Here is a 20835-nt window from a genome sequence, read left to right as displayed (position 1 = left end):
ATGCCCACAGATGAACAAATACAAATTAGCGGTCAATTGTTACCAATATTAATGCCGTGTGACGTCATAACATCTGCACGCCCTGACACTGTGAAGTCGTCACGTACGACGTCACGTGGCCCCACCAGCAGGCACTCGCTTTCTTACGCGGCCGGCTGAAGCACGCTGCCATAGACCAACAGACGTTGACCTCCCCCTGCGAACACACGGAGCATCAACCGACGGCCGCAGACTTCTCGCGACGCGCAAGAGGAAAGACTCGCCTCCGCTCGCCCATTGTCAATCTGAGGGATCTCCCCGCAGGACACGGGCTGGCAGCTGGGGAGCTTGCCGCTCCACTCTCCCGTCGACTGGCATGTCCGCTTTTTCTCCCCCTTGATGTAATAGCCCCGCTCACAGCTGTAAGCGATCACCGCCCCGAAGCTGTAGTTGTTGCCGCTGACGTAGCCTCTGTCAATCGTGGCCGGCTCTCCGCAGTCCACGGGAATGCATCGGATCGAATGTATCGGAGAGAGCCAACGACCCCCGCTTTGGCAGGTGACCTTACCGTCCCCGTTCAGCTGGTAACCTTCCTGGCACTTGTAGCTGACCGTAAATCCCACGGTGAAGTTGTCCGCGTTCGGGCTGTCCATGGTGCTGAAGATGACCGCAGGTGGCCTGCCGCAGTACTGAGAGACGCACTGCGGAAAGTCCTCTCCGACGGTCGGAGCCCACTTCCCGTGCACGTTGCAGACAATCTCCTTGTGCCCCTCCAACTTGTAGCCATCGGCGCACACGTAAAGCAGAGTGCTCGCAAACAGGTAGCTGTCCCCCTTGGCTACGGCTTTCTCGATGCGGGGTGGCGCGCCGCACGACAGCGGGGTGCAGCGCGCATTGCTGAGCGTCCACATGCCAGAGCCTAGGCACGCCATCTTGGCAGTTCCCACGAGGTTGTATCTGCAAACGAACGTTCACGTGGTTTGAGCGCAGCAACGTCAACGGCACTGCGCGACGCGTCGAGGCTTTAAAGTGCGGTCTCAGCTTGAGAGGCGCCGATGTCTCATTCTTTTCCGCGGCCGCAACATTTACAATTCGAGTACCGTGGCGTTTCGCTGGTGAATACGACAACCAGCTTCATCAGGCGATTTGCCAGAATTGTGTTCTGGGTTTACTCTCCAACATAACAGTGCGCTGAAGTAGCACCTAATTGGCACGTTGCGTTTGTGTGACAACCCTTACTAATAGGCTGTGTCGGGTGGCTGTGGCGGTGGTAGGGTTAACGACACATTCCTGTTTTACGTGATCCAAACCAAAAAAAGAAATCCTTCATCACGAATAATATCGGCCGCGAAAGCCGACCCCTAACGTGTCAAGCAGCCGCTCACCCGTCGCTGCAGACGTAGGTCACGTCGTTGCCGAACGTGAAGCCCTCCCCCTTGACGATGGCGTGGCTGAGTCGGGGCGGCTCCCCACACGAGATCACCTCGCACTCTGGGGGCTCGCCGCTCCACTGGCCCGACGCCTGGCACGTCCGCATGTAGGGCCCGCGCAGTCTGCACACACGGATGGCCCCACACCACCCCCGCCCCTCACGGTCGGCTCACGTTTGTCAGGCAACGGCCTTTCCTCGGGTGACCGACACGGCACGGAGACGTTGCCCTCGGTTCGGGGCCCGCGGGGCCCTTCCGGTCGGTGCGCTGCCGGATGACGGCCTACCCTGAACGTCGCGTGCCGTGCGGGTTCTTTGACCATACTTCACCTCGTTGGTCGTCGCCGGTTGGTGAAGGCGAGGAGCATACATACGTGGGAGCATAGGAGGGAACAGCGATTTATTTTTGTTCTACTTACCTTTGCTCCCCACCACGTAGCCTCGCAGCCAACAACAACCTGCTACGCATCGTGGTCAACCATCCAGGCACTATCCAAGCTCAAACCTGCATCGCTGCCAACACCTGATCAGATCGAGTGATTTCCGGGTGATTTGGTCACAGGTAGGGTTGCCACCTGTCCTGGTTTTCTCAGGATCATCGTCTTTTTGAAATAGAGTGTGGCTGTCCTGGTGAAATCTGTAAATCTTCCCAAGACATTAAAAGTTCCGGGTTTTGTCAATTGCGTAATAATGATAATGACACCGACACCACTCAAGACGAAGCATCTGTAGTGGTTTGCGGCTCACATGCGCCGCACATTGCGGAGAGGGGCATTAGTAGAGTTTGATCGTGCTGAGCGTGTAACCAGGTTAGAGGTCAGAGGTCAGGGCAGTCTGTGAGACTATCTCAAACAGCCCGGAGATAGGGGAGTGGTCTTTGAGAAGGTTCCAGAAATCTTAACGGATTTCTTTTGGGGTAGCAGCATGTACATTTTTGTCACTATAACCCTCCACCACCCGACAGAGGCAATCAAAATCAAGTTGTCAACGTGGGCAAATAGACCAATGGGTTTGGTTTTTTATCAACACCAGAAAGTCAAAAAGCGAGCAACACTTTGACAGTTGTGTACGCCGCTGTGTTGGATATCACATCCAGAATCATCAGGTGTCAACGGCTCTCTCTGATGAGGTGGACTCTGGCATCACGGGATCGATGAGGAATTGCAGCAAAAATCGATTTTCCAAAAATTACAATTCAAGACGCTCCGAAAAAAAAAGTCTTCATACTCCGTAAACCTTCTCTGGGCAAATTTTTCACGATGCTTCGCTGGAGATTACACCCAGTGGCGCAATTATAGATTTTTTTTACATTTTCCGCGACAATCTAATCCAAAATGAACTAATTAACAATCATGATAATGGTCGTGAAAGCCCACATGTACCATTAACGTGTCGTTCTCTCCTCTTCTGGTATCGTAAGATAGTCTTTTTCTCCTTCCTAGGGATATATCCTCGTTTTTATACCTCAACGGTGGCAACCCTAGGTCATAGGTCAAGTGAGTGAAGCGGCTCGCAACCAGTAGGTTACGAGTTCAAATCCTGATTGCGGGTTAATTCAGCCCGTCGTACCTCTGGGATTGGTAAAATAAGTAAAAAGAAATGTCAACACTGGTTGTCCTATGGAGAGATTCAACCCCCACCGTAGGAAAGGTGAATTTCCATCACTGGCATTAGCGCTGTAAATAATAGCACAGCGTCGTTCATGTAAGTTGCATCTCACATTCGTTGAAGAACCACAAACAAGCTGGAAGGCAACCAGCGGGTGAGCTGGTACCAACAATTGCCCAAGCTCTGCATTCCTATACATATAAAATGAGTGTTTACACACGCGGGAGAAAACCTGAGCACACCAAGAAAACCAATCCGTAAGAAGGGGCAACAATGTATCCCATGCAGACGGTTTTAGCCCGCACTTTTCGGTACCGCCTTCTCCTGGAAAGCAAGGGCATGGCACCAGGGCATGGCACCTCATCAACACCCACGGGAATGGAGTTCCACGACGACATCTGTGCGGCGATCCAGCAACCCTCGCCGCTGCCAGGGCACATGCAGCAGCATAGCCCCCGCCGCCCGGCTGTCAAACGGGAGATAAGCACCGCCTCCACGATCATTTGTGCAGCGGGAAATCACTTTGAGGTCGAGTCACACGCTTGCCTGTAGCCCGTGGTGCACACGTATGTTGCGGTAGACAGATACGTTATTCCGTTTTCCGTGATCACCCCGTTGGTGATTTCATCCGGGGCGCCGCAGGAGATGGGCTCGCATGACGGAAGCTTCTGGCTCCACTCGCCGTGGGAGATGCACGTGACAGTCGGGCCACCGATGAGCGTGTAGCCCTCGTGACACCTACACGTGGGGAGGGAAGAAATATACACGACTTAAAAAGCGATGGTAAAGGTGCAGCCCTGCAATTAGTTGTCGCCCACGCCGCTGCAGGGGAAGGGCTTCCACTATAGGAGGCTCTAAGGACCCCCCCCCCTCCACTGGAGGGTACTTTGGCCTACTCTTCCCTGCTGGCCAGAGACACCTTGCCCACACTTTCAGTTCAGTTTCATTTATTAGGTAGAGCCCTGTGAGCCATTCGGCTCTTCACTCGGGTGCAACCGCAACAAATAAAAACATGAACAAGAAACATCTTAAAGTGACTACACGCAACAGAAAAGTCCAGGAAAAAAACAGCAAAGTCTTCCAGAAAAAGCGCCGTATATCAACGCTGTGTGCAACAATCCCAGTGGGATGCAAGTCAAACAATAACAACCACAAGGCAATTTAGATTAAAGTTATCAGTCTAACTCTGTACTACAACAAAGAAACATGGCTAAACCTAAACGTTTTCGAAATCACCAAAGTGAAGCTATGAAAACAATGTGACAGTGATCATAGGAACTGTGATTCAAATTTAACAATCAACGAAACACATAGCACCACACAAGACCTGCCGATAACCCGAGTGAAGCCACGAACGCTGCTGGGCGAGAACGGCGTGTGTGGGGATGCGGTGGCATTTCGGGAACTTGCACTGTTTTTTTATCTGCCACGCCAGGAGATTGACTACTACTGGCAACCCTCTGGATCGCAAGTTCGGTGTGATCGCCATTACGCATCAGCAGCCCTTTTATGAATCGTGAACGTGGAATAAACATTGCGTAAAAAAAAAAGACAGCATACCAACAATCGATCGCACGAAAAAACAAGTTGTCAGTTGTCGTGTTTAAATGTAATCTTGAAAATTGCAAGAATATTCACTTCCATCACGCCACAAAAAAATCCAACATTGGATGAAAAGCTTTAAAATATCCAGAACTCGATGCAGCAATCCCTAGCCGACCGCGCACACACGGAATTCGTGTGCACGCGCTTCAGTATCTGTATCCCGATTCACCAAATGTGGCCTGGACATTTTGAGTATCCACGGGTAGGCACGGGTCCGCATTTACAAATTTCGCGGGGGCCGCGGTTCTCCTCCGCGCGACCCGTGGCGCTGCGTAGCGTTGTCGGCTGTCCGTCGGAGAGGGAGCGATGAAAGTGAGGGGCTTGCAGAGTAAAGGGGACGTGTGGGATCGGCTCGTGCGTGGTGAGAGTGTTGCGTCCAGTGATGTTGTGATCAGGGCTCGTGTTGATGCTCGTGGTGCCTCCTCGTCAGCCTCCTCACCTGCCCACTCACCTGTCGTTGATGACGCGGGAGGAAGAGGGGAAGGGGGAGGGCTGAGAGCCTCCTCCTTCTCACCACCCCTTCACCCATCTTCTCATCGTCGTCATCGTCGCCATAATCATGGACTTGTACCCTCAATAAAAAGTTAATTGAATGTTGATTCATGTTTTATCGCCTTATTGTGCAATGTACTCTATTTTCTTTGGATCTTTCGGTAAAGTCACGTAGTTAGAAATAAAATAAAACCAATCACGACGTTCCGATTGCAACACAAGCAATCATCAGGTGGGAAAACCACAGCAAGAGAAAATTGCTGAAGTGGGAGAGAGAGCTCCAAATCAAGATTGTCCTCTATTTTATTCGTGTTTGGTGAAGAAACATGGAACTTAGTTGAGCTGTGACGAATCTGATCTCCTATTCCCCTATTTTCCCAGAGGCCTCCGCGGATTTCCCTGCCACGGCCTTTCTCGGAACCGAACCCCCACGATTGGAGAGGGATTTCTGTGTTTCAAGAGCCGCAGGTCGCCAACACCTGGCCACGTGGCCTTGCAGTCGGCCAGAGGCCACCGGGTTCATAGCGCAGTGCGCTAACCGCAGCGCCACCGCTCCTACCGCCTCACGCGATGCTTCGAGCTACCATTGTCAAGTCGCGTGGACTTCACGCAAATGACCCCTCACCCTGATACCGTACGCAGCGAGCGAGTGTCCCAACGTCGCAAATACGACTCTCCAACGAAGAAAGGAGGAGAGCGTCACGACTAAGCGAGGCTTTTCTCTCCGTGCGTAAGACTTCATTACTGTGGTCTCAAATGTGTGAGATGTGTGAGTCCCGACGGCAAGCATGAGAGGAGTCGTTTGGTGGCCACTCCGCACAATTACCGCGTTCGGTTATTCAGTAGAATGCGGAGACTTCAAAGCAATTAACTTGCACAAAGCTCCGTTCTGATTACAGTGATGATGATGATGATAATAATGAAAGAGTGGTTAGATGTATAATGATTTTCACCTTCGTCGACCCCGACTCATTTGTTTGCACATCGAAACGTTACATTCTGAAATAACTGCAGATTGCTACGTTCGGGGGTCGCCCGTCGTTATCGGCGTTTACCGCAAGCGTGCAAAGCGTACGCTCGTGGCGGGGAGGGAGGTGAAGTCCCTGATGCACGATCTCCCTCTAATCACTGAAATAACTTGGTGGCCGAGTGGCTCAGAGGTCAGGACACGCAGCCAGCGCCACCGAGATGCCTGGGCTCGAGTCTGGATTTGAGCCCGCCGTGTGATTAAAACCGGGTGTCAAGCTGCGGCGAGTTGGTGGCCTCGGGCCTGCTGGTCACCAGACGACTTGCGCCAAAAGCGCACCGCGTAAACATCTGGTTCTGCCACTCGACTTGAGCCACTGGAGGTCGCCGGTCCGAATCCCACCGGTGACCTCCAGGGCGGCCGTCAATCATTGCACCGTGGCAGTATCCCCCCGTGGTAATTCTGTAGCAAATAAAAATATCCATCCGGGGCACCACAGGAGATGGGTTCGCATGACGGAAGCGGTTGCTTCATATTTTAAATGATGAATTGTTGTTGTTTTTTTTTCAGGAATGGCCCACTTAGCTATGCAGCTCTTTTTGCGAGAAGCGACCTGGCCATCACAGATAATAGCTCAACGAAGTGGCACATCACGTGGAAATGTAATAGTCTAAAAGCGTGCTGATTATAAATGTGGAGGGAAAAACCGGAGGAGGACCCGGAGAGAAATCCACGTGATCATGGAGAGAGAGAGACACGCAAACTCCAAATATACAGCAGGTGTCGTGGTCACGACTGAACTCACGACCTCCTGCATACCAGGCGAGGGAGTTAACGTCTCGGCACCGCAGCACCCCTTGTAAGCAGGACGATCTTCTAAAGAGGACATCGTTACCTAAAGGAGATGGAGCTGCCATTCCTGAAGTCGGTTGCCTCCACTGCTCCGTTCGAGATTGGTCCTGGTAGCGGGCACTCCACATCTGCAAAGGCTGTGGAATAAATTGCGTCATAAAGTAAGTAAATAAATGCATCCTGGTTGTCGATTACAGCGTTCAAGCCGTCTTAATCACTGAACCGGAGCTTTACGACCGATCATATTTCAGGTTCTGGAAAAAAAAAATTACCAGACCATTTCTTTTCTTTTGTGATGACAATACGTTACTGGGGAAATCCCCCCCCCCATCCCCCGAGATGTAAAATCTCATTTGCGAGGGTGTCCAGAGTGTCATGTGACACATACAAGTGACACGTACAGAGCAAAGGCGCAATGACACGCAAAGAATATTGTAAACCCTACGACTTATACTGCTTACATTTATACAGTGTCAAAAACAGGAACACGATGACTTTAAAAAAGAAACTAGTGGGAAGTTATATATTTTGACACTTTTATTACAGAAGTGAAACACAACATGTAAGGTATATCAAGATTTATAGATGTTAAGGGAAGAAAGAAAAACAATGCTAAGCGTATTTTTTTGAAAAATCGCATTAATGTTATTTCCAGCAATGGGTCTACCCACAGCAAAAAAAAACTCTGTTTACCATTTACAAAATACGGGGCTTTGGGCAACAGCATAATGTTCCTTGGGTTTGTTTGCATAGGTGTCCACATTGCTCCCACGAAATCGCCGGAATGTTTAATTTCAGGGCAGCTCAAGCTCCGTCGGGATTGTTTTCACGGAGCGACCCTTGCCAGAAGGGACCCCCCCACCCCCTTCATCACCGCCGGGCCCCGCGCCCATCACGGCTGCCCGCCGCGTCCCGGCGAGCGGAGACGGGGAGATTTTGACACTGGCAGCATCCTCTCTGTGACATCGTTTCCAGATGGCTGGAAGATTGGCGCGAGTGCTGGGGACAGCGAGTCTGGTCAGAAACATCGACCCTTCTTCGTATGTACGTTGAACATCTTGTGCACCAGACGTGACGTAGCCGACCAGGCTAACCGTAGGAGAACAAACTAAACACAAAAAGCACTGCTAAAGAAATTAGTTTTAAAACTAGATGATGATTTAAAAGTGCCGTAGCTCCAGTGGATTCCTAATATGAGAAGGAAGAGCGTTCCAGACGGCCATAGAAGCGCATCTGAAAGCGCCGCGCGATGCAGTGACCGTCTTTGTGAGTAGTAAGAGACGTTTCCTACTTTCGCGGAATTTAAACTACGGGGCGTTATTCCGGGTAGCTTCAAGAACAGTAGAACCCCACTCATCCGCGATGACGTTGAGGAAGCTCGTCGCTAATTGTATTGTCCAGGTTTGTTATCCGCTAATTTAGTTCACCTATCTGCATTGATAATTGTGGCTAAAAGGATGAATTTGCTTATCCGTAAAAATAAAATGGTGTGGATAATAGGAAGCAGTTCCGCCAAGGAGGATGGAAACATTTGTGGATAATTGCGGACAATGGGACGAAGGGGCACTGATAACAATGATAAGAATCGAAGCTTTCGCGGATCTTGCAGCCTCCACGGATAGTACGAGCCACGGATCATAGGGTCGCAGAGAACGGAATTCTCCTGAAATAAAGGGGGGTATGGTTAGACGGCCGATTTGAGCTAGATCTATGAAACTACACGCACGTACCCAGTATGAGGATTGTTATCGCCATGGCGTTGCCGACGCACTTTGTATGGAGGGTGCCGATTCCCACCTTTGGCTCATATTCCATCACCGGCCCTGTCCCTCAGCCGTAAAAATCCTCGTAGCGTAGTGCCCTTCCCAAGCCCACTTACTTTTCTCAACAGTCAAATCTTCATTCATTCAGACGCTGTCTCCCCGACAGACCTGGTCTTCACCTGAGGACGGCTGCTTGCGTTGTGGCCGAAACGTCGTGAGAATTATTTTATTATGTTTTATTTTTATTATTTTATTACTTCCCTTCTACGTGACTTTATCGAAAGAACCAAGAAGATGAATCCCTGCAGTCACGAAAGCTTTAAATCGAAATTTAAGTCAAATCTTCTTCTCCTACTTTGCACGTCTGAGGTTGAGGTCGAGCAACAACGACAGTGCCATTCAACATCGCAGCCCACGTGGTGTCTCCAATAAGCCCAAATTATTCTTACAGAACCCCACATTGGGACCAGTAACAGTCGTCTGTGGTTGGCGCACGAGCAAGGCCCGTGCCTCGCGCGTTTCATTACCCAGTTGGCACTTCACCCAGCAACACGGTTTCGCTCTGTACAATGGCAAAGGAGTTCAACATGCATAAATGCATGCATGTTTTCATTACGGTACAGAAAATAAGAACAAATCAGAGACGCGGAGACATTCCTGGCAAACTTGTACCTCTGCTGTCACCCTGTGTGAACCTCCTGCATGAGCTGCTGGAAGTTACCGGGAAAATGCCACCGATTACACTGGTCAACACACTTTTTCTGGCATAAGGTATTCCAACGGTTGTAAGGTCATTTTGAGATGCTGATTCCAAATCTGGCATCAGTTTTTGTCTATCACATCAGGTTTTTGAGATATCAAATATTACATTATCAATAAAAACTGCAGAAGAAAATATTAAATAAATGTGGATATCGACATAAAATAATATTATGGACACACGATCCTAAAAATACAGCACCATATTTTAACACTAAAGCAGTCACTGACTCGCAAGAACTTGCAATCATAAGTGACAGAGTTAATTTCGGGTAAAATCAATTAAAATGGGGTATGCCGGTAGCATAAAATGAGATGTGATGGAGCAAATCTGAGTTTAGATTTGGAATCAGCACCCTGAAATTAGTCTAAAACAGCTGCAAAAGTCCAGGCCAGAATAAAATGTTCTTTTTTTTTGACCAGTGTTAATGTGTGATGCTGCTGCTGCTACGTTGACAGTTGCACGCCAGCGCAAAGCACAAACAGCAAACAAAATCGACGCGTTCGTCATTAACACCGTGCGGCCTTAAAGGGAAGCGTATATGATGATGATGATAATAACAGGTGACGTTTCGGGCAGCGGCCCTTCGCAGTGCATACATTGAGAGGACGGAGAGATAAACTTGTAAAATCAGAGTTGGAGACCTCACCATGGGGCCTGGTAAGAAATATATTGTAGTAGATATTTAACGATGAACAGTTTTTAAGGTGGCATATGAATAACGACACCATGAGCAGCTCCATTAGCAGAGTACAAAGTCCCATCACAACCTACCTACGTGACTTTACAGAAAGACCCAAAGAATTTGAATTCCTGCAGTCACGAAAGCTTTAAGTCAAGATTTTACCTACCGGTAATGGGCTTCGTAGAATGAAAGGCTGCTATTGCACCGTTATGAATGTCTGCAGTATTCTTGTTTGGCAGTTATGACCCTGCTGCTGACTGCAGTATAATAACTTTGCGGGTTTCTGCCTCATGTACAAGGTGTCTCCACCTCAATGGACTGTACTCGATACAGACAATGTGCATAATCACCCAGTGCTATACTACTACCTGCTATGGCATAGGATCGGAAACTCGGCCATCCATGGGAGGAAACAATAGTACGAAATCTTCTTGGTTCTTTCGGTAAAGTCACGTAAAAGGGAAATTTAAAAAAATGTATTTCCCTTCTACGTGCCTTTACCGAAAGAACCAAGAAGATGAATCCCTGCAGTCACGAAAGCTTTACATCGAAATAGTACGAAAACTGCAAAGGGGCATTAGCAATCACGGACAGACGCACGCTGGGAATGCAAACCTGTCAACCCCTTATCAGTGCCCCCTACCCCATTACACACCAAGTCAGACCTTATTGGTCACCGCGTGCCCCTTACACATGTCAACGTGCATCCTGCTAAGTCACATCGTCACAAGGGAGAAACACAAACAAATAGACGAAAAAAAGTTGCCCGTATGGAGACGGCTGTGGGCCATAAGGACCTGGCAACTCAATTTCCCGGCACAACAATACGGGGTAAACCTCGTGTGTGTTGACAGCTGTGGGGATGACACTGAGAGATGGAAAGAGGAGCATGTGGCTACTACTGTGACCCCCCCCCCCCCTCCTTGTTGAATTTTGTTTCAACCGAATCATTATTTAAAATAGTTTATTTTAGCACATTCTTGTTTGACATAATGTTGTTAGGTGTTGTATTTTTAAAAAATTATTTTTAATTATTTTACTCCCTGAAAGTGGCATAACTAAACATACAACTAGACATCCTACTTGAAAAAAAGTCACTGTAATTTACTGCACCACTCCAATCTCGAAGACTGTGCGTCACGGGGTGATGTAAACACGTGCAGTGTTTTCATTGTCGGAGTTGTATGTAGTGTATAATGCACCGTGCATAATATTCGACACTGACATCAAGCGTGGCTACTTTGTTTGTGTCACGCACACGCTGCCGATAGCCGGGGCGGTGTTGCCGGGTTCGCCGGATCGGCCCGGGACCACAGCCGGATAATGTCGGAAGCAGCCGGATAATCGATGATCAGCTGTAATAATGTCTTTAGCCTGCACGTGTTCCCCAATACAATTGTTTACCTCTCTCTCTCTCACAGGAGGCTTTTACAGCCAATGCAATGATTCATAATTCGTTTCTGTTGTAGGCGTGATGTAAATGGCATTCAAGTATAACCGTCCACCACCCGGCAGAGCCGATCGAATCAATTTGTCACGTGGGCAAATGTGGTAATTGATTTGGGTTTTCAGCAACACCGGAGGAATGTTAAAATGCAAGCGAAATTTTTGCCAAATTTTGCGCGCGGCTTCTCGCTGGAGATTGGCGCTGGGCGTAATCTCCAGCGAAGCGTTGTGCGAACTTCACCCGGGGAAGCATCGCGGAGTGTGAAAACTCCGTCAGGAGGATCCTGAATTGGAATGTTCGGCAACACCGGCTGCTTGGATTGTCATGGCAATCCTTCGCGGCCCCGTGACAGCAGAGTCCGTCTCGCTGGGGAGCGCTATTGGGACATCTGGCGATTCTGGATGTAATCTCCAACAATCAGCATGGTTGGCTACGTACGGTGCGAAAGACGTTCAACGTGCACGCGACAACCTCGTCTCTTCGCTCCATCGCTGCGGTGGACACCCCGTGGTTCATCTCAGCCACCGCCAGCGACGGCGTGTCGAGACGAAAGGCCGCTTTCATTCTTTTCTCGCCGTCGAAACGACGTCCCTACCCTGCGTTTGTCGTCTCTCCGATGTTACGCGTTCCCCTTTTTGTCCTTCGACGGCGATCCCAAGCAGGGCGCTTCGTTTCCCCCGGCGAGCGACCTTCGGCTTCACGATTCAGTTGCTCGGCCAGTGCCCGCGCGCTACCGATCCGTGCGCGAGGTCCGCGTCATTAAAAAAATGTTAACAGGCAGAGAGATCTCTGCAAGTCCCTTTTCTTACTCCTCAAACCTCAATGACCTCAACTGGCCGCCAGAACGAGAAGAAGGAGGGAAAAAAATATGTTTAGTTTTCTTGAGTCCATGGGGGAACGTGCTTTAGTATGAGCATCAGTCACTCACGCAGGGGCCGCCAGCCACTCACAGCCACTGTTTGTACAAAGATTCTGCAAAGAATGTGTGCAACAGGCCGGTGGAAGATGTTCTTGTTAATATCATGAGCAATGAACGCAATTGCATCCGACCAGTGAAGATGCGTCAATTCGGTTTGGTTAGCGTTTAAAATTCTTGCTCGTCTCTGTATCCCTTGCTGCTAATGTCACTTTTTTCCGACCACGGGAGACGTATTTTTGTAAAGATAGAATTATAGTTTTTCACGCTGCTATAACGGCAAAGCATTGAGCTCTCCCTCCAAAGTCAATAGTCCCAGATAAACACTCCTGAAAAAGCATGGGTAAAGAAGCAGCGGGACCTATCCCCAAAAGTCAAATATTTGCCACGTTAACTTATAACACAGCAACCTCCAAATAGAAACGCAACTTGGGAGAGGAAAATAAATCTGCCTTGATAACAAACATCATGAAAGCTCCAACAAAATCTTGTTCTCAACACCAACGCTTTCATGAACAACCGCCGACATCCCACAAAGTTGTCCTCATTACATTGACCCACAGAAAGATGCACTGTGATACCCCCCCCCCTCGCTCCACCCCCCAATTGGGATTTGAATTTCCAACTTTCCCATTGCCAGGCCGGAACTTTGCCACGGGGCCCACCCAGTCAAATCAACGACGGCTGTGTGACGGACAGACAGACTGGCCTCTGCCACCGTTGGATCAGAGGCATCAACAGAGATCCGCTACCACCACTATTTGCTCGTTTAACCAACCCGCACCGATAATCGATGTCTTGATAATGCACACTTATCATCATCATAATTGACAGTTGTAAGGTGTATGGAAAGCCGGCAAGTGAAGAGAACTTGCAGGCTACACTGCCAGAATTCGGTGGTAGATTCCAGCTTACTACGGAGGTGAGTTCTCAAGTCAGGACTGCAAAAGCTCGAACGACTCCGATTGTCTCATTAGCGAGGGCATCCTGGGAGCTGCACTGGCAACAGCGCCAGTCACCTCAGGAAGCCCTCCCCGAGCACGCTTGGACATGCATGTTGTATGGATGTATGTTGAACCTCAAATGAGTACTTGGTGCGATGTGTGAACGTCAACACTGGGGAGACAATGTGACCGCATGTGGTGCTGGCCACCCACCCCCTCGCGTGCCTTGCCGGCCTTCATTGGTGCTCGTTAACGGCACTTGCCCCAACAGTCTGTTACAGGCTACACGGGTGATCTTTGCATGCATGTATGATGTATGTATGTAGTTGTATGTATGTTGTATGTATGCTGTATGTTGAGCTTCGTTTGCACTTTACGTAGTCAACCGCACTAATCGGAAGTGCAGGGGGAAGGACAACAAACGAAACGCAAAAAGTATTTCTAAAGAAATGAGTTTTCAATCTTGATGATTTAAAAGTGCACAGCCGCAGTGGCTTCCTAATACCGGATGGAAGAGCGTTCCAGACGGCCGCAGAAGCGCATCTGAAAGCGCCGCGCCATGCGGTGACCGTCGTTGTTTGTTGGCGTGGGGGCTTGTTTGACCATACTTCACCACGCTGGTCGGTGTGGCTTTGATGAAGCAGTGGCGGATGACCTGCGCCGGCTTCAGACGTCACTCCCCCACAGATGTTCGCCGTGGGATGAAAACAAACGCGGCTTGCCCGGCTCATAGCACACGTGCCCAACCCACGGGGCCGCTGCTTCCCCCGTAGCTGTGCAGCGTGTTTCATCTGTTGCCACAACTTTCACAAGATGTAAGAATGTCATTAATAATTTATTTACAGCCCTTTGTCTCATCCAGTGATGGATCAAGTCCTCATTGCATTGGGGGGCTTTTGGACGATGCCTCACAATGGTCGGTGTGGGTTGGTACACGAGATGGTCTGACGGAGGCCACTGACCTGTTCAGATATCGCTCGCCACTGATGTTAGCCGTGGCTGGGAATCGAACTCAGGTCGCCGTATTTATCGGACAGTGCTGTTCCACCACTCCAGTATCCGCTCATCCACTCGTGCAGCAATGCGATTAGGCAGCCGTTTGACCGTGTGAAGTTGAAAGGAAGCCATTATTACAGATACACTGTACTTGTGTTTGTTTTTTCTACAAAATCTTTGAGTGATCTTCACAACAGAGCAGAAGCATTATAAAGAATCACGGCTGAGCAGATGGAGAAGTCCTTGGACCCTCTCGGTGTCATTTGCCAACACCGTGGCGGACCCGTGATGATGCAGAGCGATGAGACTCGTACGGTCGGACCTTCTTCGTACCCTGTGCGAGTGAGTTCTACTGACGCACCGTACCGAGCCAGCCAGCCGGGCTAATCGGAGGTGCGGGGAAGGACGACCAACGAAACAAAAAAAGCTGTTCTCAACAAATGAGTTTTCAGTCCGAATTTAAAAGTGTATAGCTCCAGCGACGTCCTAATATCGGAAGGAAGAGCGTTCCAGACGGCCGCAGAAGCGCACCTGAAAGCGCGCCATGCAGTGACCATCTTTGTTAAGGCACACCGTACATTCATGAACACCATACATTTCAGCATCATACAGTCCATCCACTACTGGATGACGGCCTCCAAAAGCCCGGCACCACCCTCTCACGATCCTGCGACGCGGCGATCCACCGAGCACCCTGCACACGAAGTGGCTTCGCCGCTCCATCTCCTACGTCCGCGGTCGACCTCTCGAAGGCGCACAACTCCATCGTGCGCACGCTCTCTTCGTTCAAGATTCATAATTTAAAACAACAACAACAACAAAAAGCAAGCTAAATCCACGCCCATTCATTCCATCGATCCCCGCGGCGTCTCACCGTTGTGCAGGGCTCTGTAAGCCAGCGCCTCGAACTCCTCGAAGTCGTCCAAGAGGTAGCAGTGTTCGCTGGCGGGTGCCGAGGCCATCTCGCCGAGCCCGCGGACGTTCCCGCTCCTGACGCCGACGGTGAAGAGCTCGGCCCCGCGGTCGCGCAGCGCCGCCGCCGCGCCCCGCGGGTCTCCGCCGCCCGCCCAGTGCCCGTCGCTCACCAAGAAAACCGCCGCCGTCGAGTTCTCGCCCGAGTGCCGCAGGATTTCCTGCGGGGCGACACCCGTGGCGGAGAGCTGCGGGGCGGCCGGCAGACAACGCGGTGGAAGCGGGCGGAGGGCGCCTCGATCGTGCGGCCACTTTTGTAAGAGGCCGCCGATGTATGAGGGCCTCGGGACCCCCACCCCCACTGGCTACGCACACGGTGCAAAAGACGTTCAACGTACGTGCGGCCACCGGCACCGTCCGAGGGGCGATGCTTCGACTCATGCCGCTGCCTCGGCTGCCGTGGTACGGGGGAAACGTCGCTCCTCCCTCGCATTCGTAGCGAGGAGGCGGTGGCCACGATGGTCGAGAAGATTCGTGTGGATACGGCGGGTCTCCCGCTCCACCTGGCCCTGTTCGAGGCCCGCTTGTCATCGAGACATCATCGCGCGTGGACTGAGAGTGCCGGCCACGCTGGGACCTGTCAGTGTGACGCCAAGGTTGGCGCGAGGAACGGTCTCACCGAACACGTTCAGAACCGCTTCCTGATCGCCGACCACACCGTTCGTCTCTCCTGGCTTTCGATCTGCCAAGCCTCTGTCATGGGTTCTGCTCATGGTGGCGAGATGTTAACTACCTTACCTGGTATACAGGAGGTAGTGGGTTCGATCCTGACCCTGATGCCTGTATATTTGGAGTTTGCGTGTCTCTCTCCCCGTGCTCCCGTGAATTTTTGCCCGGGTCCACCGGTTTTTCCCTCCACATTTATAAACATTTGCTAAGAGTATTTGGCTGCTATACATTTCTACATGATAAGTCAATTCGTTGAGCTGTCATTTGTGGCCAGGTCTCTTCTGAAAAAGCCCCATATAGCTCAGTGGGCCTTACCGGGTAAAATAAATAAAATCCTCATGTTTTATAGTTTCAACTGGTCCCTTACTAGAGTCTATCTGCAGGCAACCTCCCTCTACACTTGGGGAAGACGTGGACCACGGCCCACCCTGCGGACGCGGTCATTGACAGCCCGTGCGGCGCACTCCAACTGGTGCAACCTGGCCCGGCGCCCGAGACGGTGGTCTCAAGGCCCTCTCTTCACGCTGCTGAAGAGGCAACTGTTGCCTGGCTCGGCAAGATGAGCAGACGATAATAATAATAAAGCATCGTTAGACAAAGGCTTTGCAACTTATCTGGCTTGGAGGCCTTCCATTTAGAGCTATCGATATGGAGTTGAGAGTCATCAATATGTTTCAATTTACAGTTTGGAAACAGAGGTCAAAATTCCATACTCTTATGGCAGGGCCAGTCACCCCACAGCACAAAATTGCATCTTCCATTTGCACAGATTAAGAAGCCAAATAGCGATCAAAAGTTGTCGACTCCCAAGTGAATAAAAGGGGCCAGTCACCCCACAGCATCGCCACAAAGCGGTGCTCGTCAATACGTGGTCACGAATTGGGTCGAATACAAAACACAACATTAGTGGGGGGGGAGGTCGCAATCCAAATGTTGTTTTACTTTGGTGTTTGCTGTTAATCTGAAAAAAAGAGCCCATCCATGCCAACACCACGCCGGTCCTCCAAGAGCCCATCACAACAACACTGCGGGAAAACACGTCCCGCGTACCGCGAAGCGACGCACGTGTTTCGCGTTAGGTCTGCGCTTGACGCGCCTGACGCCTGCTGCCTTACCGCCGCCTGCAAGAGGGCACCCTCGGTGCGCGTGCCGCCGCCGCCGCCGGGGACCTCGGCGTGCGCCCGGGGGCACTCGTGCCGCTGGCAGCGCGCGGGCGAGACGAGATCCACGAGCGGCGCAGCGTCGACCCTGGACGAGAAGGTCACCACGGCCACTCGGGCGGCGGAGGTCGCCGCGGAGACATCCGCCAGCAGCTTCTGGACGCGCCGCAGCTCGCCGGCGAGGTCCGCGGCGCTCACGCCGGACGACTCGTCCAGCAGGAAGACGAGCTGCAGGCCGCGCCCGGCGTCCCGCAGCCGCCGGACGTTCGCGGCGAACCTCTCGGCGAGTCGATCCGCGCGCTCGTCCCCGGAGGGCGCATCGCCGGGCGAGGCGGCGGTCGCGGGCTCCGCCGCCGCCTGCCGCCGCCGCAGCTTGGCTTGCCGCAGGAGGCTGTCCCAGCCGGTCAGCTCGGCCGTGGTGAGCGTGAGCGCGAGCATCAACGGTAGGACGCTCCACATCTTCAGCCACTGCGCGCGCACGGTCGCGTCCGCATTATATCGCGTTGCGGTCCGCGGGAGAGCCCACAGAGCCGGGCTGCTCTGTCCCAGACTCAGCGTTTAACTCGTGAAGAGGCATTAAGCTGGAGGAGGGATATTTCTCCCCCGGGAGCACTTTTGTTTACTCTACCTGACTGAATGAACCCAGGGAGAGAGAGAGAGCCTTCCAGAAACACTGGTTCCTTTCACAGTGCTATGCTTCTTGCAAAGCATCTGATGGTGAGAAGTCTTTGATATTTTTTAATATATACACACACACATGGAAATACAAAAAAATACTCCAGCTTGCGGATTTTGGTACCGCGCCTTTATGGAAAACACAATTCGAGTGCGATTTCTCTTCTCGAATTCCTCACACTGAGCCAACTCCTATAATCCATTCCATATGCTTAGGCAAGCAGTGGACAAAGATGTGTAAACATTAGCTAATTCCAACACGCACCGCCCGTTCAAAGTTCCCAATTTAAAGACGTGAAACGGCATCTCGTTAAAGAACGGCCACCGAAGACTGGAGCATGTTTCATGGCGATGCGGGGGCGGAAAAGAAGTGGCACACGTGTTGAGCGTCATACGTTAATACGAACCATGTTACGGCACGCAGAATTCCACCGCGCTGCTCTGGGAGAAAAAAAAAACCGTTTTAAATGTCGGTGAAGAGCCTGGTGCGGCAACAAAAAAATGTTCATTAAAATATACCCAAGTTCTAAACGGCACACGCAGGCAGCTTCATATGTTCACGACAGCACCAGTGGCACGCGCACGCGCAAATTGCAACACGCGCGTGCGCGTGCAGCCCACGTGCGTCCCTACGCTCGACCAGAGACCCCTCTGGCCAGCGTGGTGAAGTATGTTCACGATGACCACGTGGGGAGGGCCTCAGCCCGCGGCGCACTGACGAGGGCAGAGTTCGCGTGCGCCGTTGCAATGTGACCCAAAAGCATGGGGCTTGCTTCTTTGTGACGGCACCTGCGATCACACCGGACTGAATTCGGAATGACAATGTCCTTTATTTATTTTCCTCCCCCCCCTCCAAAAAAAACCTTCCCATGAATCGCAAGCGCGACGACTTTTTGCGACAACTTCTCGTGCTCCTAAATGAGGGCGCGTGCCGGTTTGTTCTCGGTCAGATGCCCTCCCCAGAAGTCGGTGCCAGCGGAGAGGTCGTGTCAGAGGAAAACAAGACAACTTTTTTTGTCAAGGCGCTCTTCGCCCCTCCATCCCAGCTTAAATAGTCGCTCTAAGCCTGGGGTGTGTCATTCAGACTCTGTCTTCTCGACAGACCTGTTCTCCACCTGAGGACGTCTGCTTGCGTTGTGGCCGAAACGTCGTGAGAATTATTTTATCATGTTTTATTTTTTTTATTTTATTATTTCCATTCTACGTGACTTTACCGAAAGAACCAGGAAGAAAAAACAAGACAAGTTATGGCAGTACGAGTTGCGTGACGAATACGGGAAGGTTGCGTCATCGATGTTGTGAGCGTTCTTCACAGGCACAGCCGAATAATTCGTTTGTGTGATGTACAGTGTTAGATAGTTTTGCGTTAACATTCGGGTCCCCCTTGTCTTACAGAAAGAGGCGATAACACACCGCGCGGATCACCAGCATAGATTCAAGCAAGCCTGACTGCTGATGAGACACTGCATGTCGAAACCGGCCCACAGTTTTCTTGCTCCGAGACCCACTGCTGGTGACTAAACATAATGATTATACGCGCTTTCGAGCAGGCCCTTGCGACTGATGTATTGCGTGAAGAAAATAGTCGTGAGTGGTCTTTAGTTTATCATCAGATGACGGCGAAGGGTCGAGGTGTTGTCATTCGTTTCGTCACGAGAAGTCCTCCAACGCCACCCGCTTACCGAGCGGTGATTTTGTCTCGTGCCGAAGCGATCCCCGCCGTCTGCGTGTCGCGATGCACACGAGCCCGCACACAACAAAAGGGCCCTCAGTGTTGAGTCTCGGATGAGACGCGTTCCGTGGGGGCCACCACATTGAAACAATTAGGAGCCGTGCTGGGTTTTTTTTACTTTCTCGCGGGCGGAATGTAAGCCACGTGCCGAGGGCGATGAGGAAAGAAAAAAATACATCACAAATTTCGCTCGCTGCCTCGGGTTTTTTTTGTTCGTACGTCAAAACATGACGCTGGGATTTAAATGTCACATTTTAAACTGTGGGGTGGACAAACAAAACAACCTAACGTTTTTTTGTGTGCGTGAGCTCACGGCCAACGCCCGTGACGAATATATGAACCGATCCTGGGCCTCCCCTAGGTCGACTCGGCCTCAAAAGAGTACCTGGTGCGGTGTGTAGTAAACATCGCCACTGGGGAGACAAAGGCGGCCGGGTGTGATTGCTGGCCACCCACCCCCTCGTGCGCCGTGTCGGCCTTCGTAAGTGCTGCTCGCTAACAGCACTTGCCCCTACAGTCTGTTACAGGCTCTGCTGGGGATCTTTGTCTTTCTGCTTCAGGATATGCACGCGAAAATATGCACGCAAGATGTGGTGCAGGAGGCGCGTGTGTGTGCGTCACCCAACTCGGCCTTTTGGTGATGACAATGTGCAGGGTGCCCATTAGGGAGGGCATCGTTGGCATCGTCAGCCATGATTAGTCCACTGCTGGATGAGGGGCCCCACTCGCCCCTCCTAAGCCGTGATCGCAATCTCTCACAAATCCTGTGATAGACATCGACTCCATCTCCTTGGCGACTGTTCTTTCTCTCTCTCTCCGACGCGTTCTGTTCCTCGGCTGCCACTGCCTCACGAGTCTTGCTCACCACCGGTCGTCATCATTTGTCGTCGCGACGCCTTTCTAGCCCGGTCCGCTTCTCCTCCCGAACAGTTTCCACGACGCCGCCAGCTCCACGTGGCACCTCTACGCAACTTCTCAGGCCGTCTTCCCGCGATGTCGCAGGCAGCAGCTGAGCCACCGGATGATGCCTGTCCACTAATTAGCAGCGACAACGAGAGAGAGCGGTTTGGACGTCCGCGGTTGAACGAATGTGGTTGTGTGAAAAGAGCTGAGCGTGATTGGGCAACGACGACGACAACAACAACAGCAACAACACGCCTTGAGAGGTTGTCAACAGGAGGAAG

General features: G+C 51.4%; 1 protein-coding gene across 1 annotated transcript in view; it reads right to left on the bottom strand.

Moving 5' to 3' along the window:
- The window catches only part of LOC133350502 (sushi, von Willebrand factor type A, EGF and pentraxin domain-containing protein 1-like), a 44152-nt gene extending 25585 nt beyond the window's left edge, over window positions 1-18567 (bottom strand). Inside the window, 7 exon segments of the mRNA XM_061564846.1 lie at window positions 264-936; window positions 1365-1532; window positions 3563-3754; window positions 6976-7069; window positions 15318-15576; window positions 17200-17712; window positions 18327-18567. Coding sequence (XP_061420830.1) covers window positions 264-936; window positions 1365-1532; window positions 3563-3754; window positions 6976-7069; window positions 15318-15576; window positions 17200-17712; window positions 18327-18329 — 1902 coding nt within the window. The 5' untranslated portion in view covers window positions 18330-18567.
- Window positions 18568-20835: the final 2268 nt, after the last annotated feature.

The sequence above is a fragment of the Lethenteron reissneri genome, chromosome 4 (genome assembly GCF_015708825.2).
Source record: "Lethenteron reissneri isolate LAM-NWPU_2019-01 chromosome 4, ASM1570882v1, whole genome shotgun sequence".
Lineage (NCBI taxonomy): Eukaryota > Metazoa > Chordata > Hyperoartia > Petromyzontiformes > Petromyzontidae > Lethenteron > Lethenteron reissneri.
The sequence above is the reverse complement of the archived record's forward strand: the minus strand, read 5'-3'. Positions and strand labels throughout refer to the sequence as shown.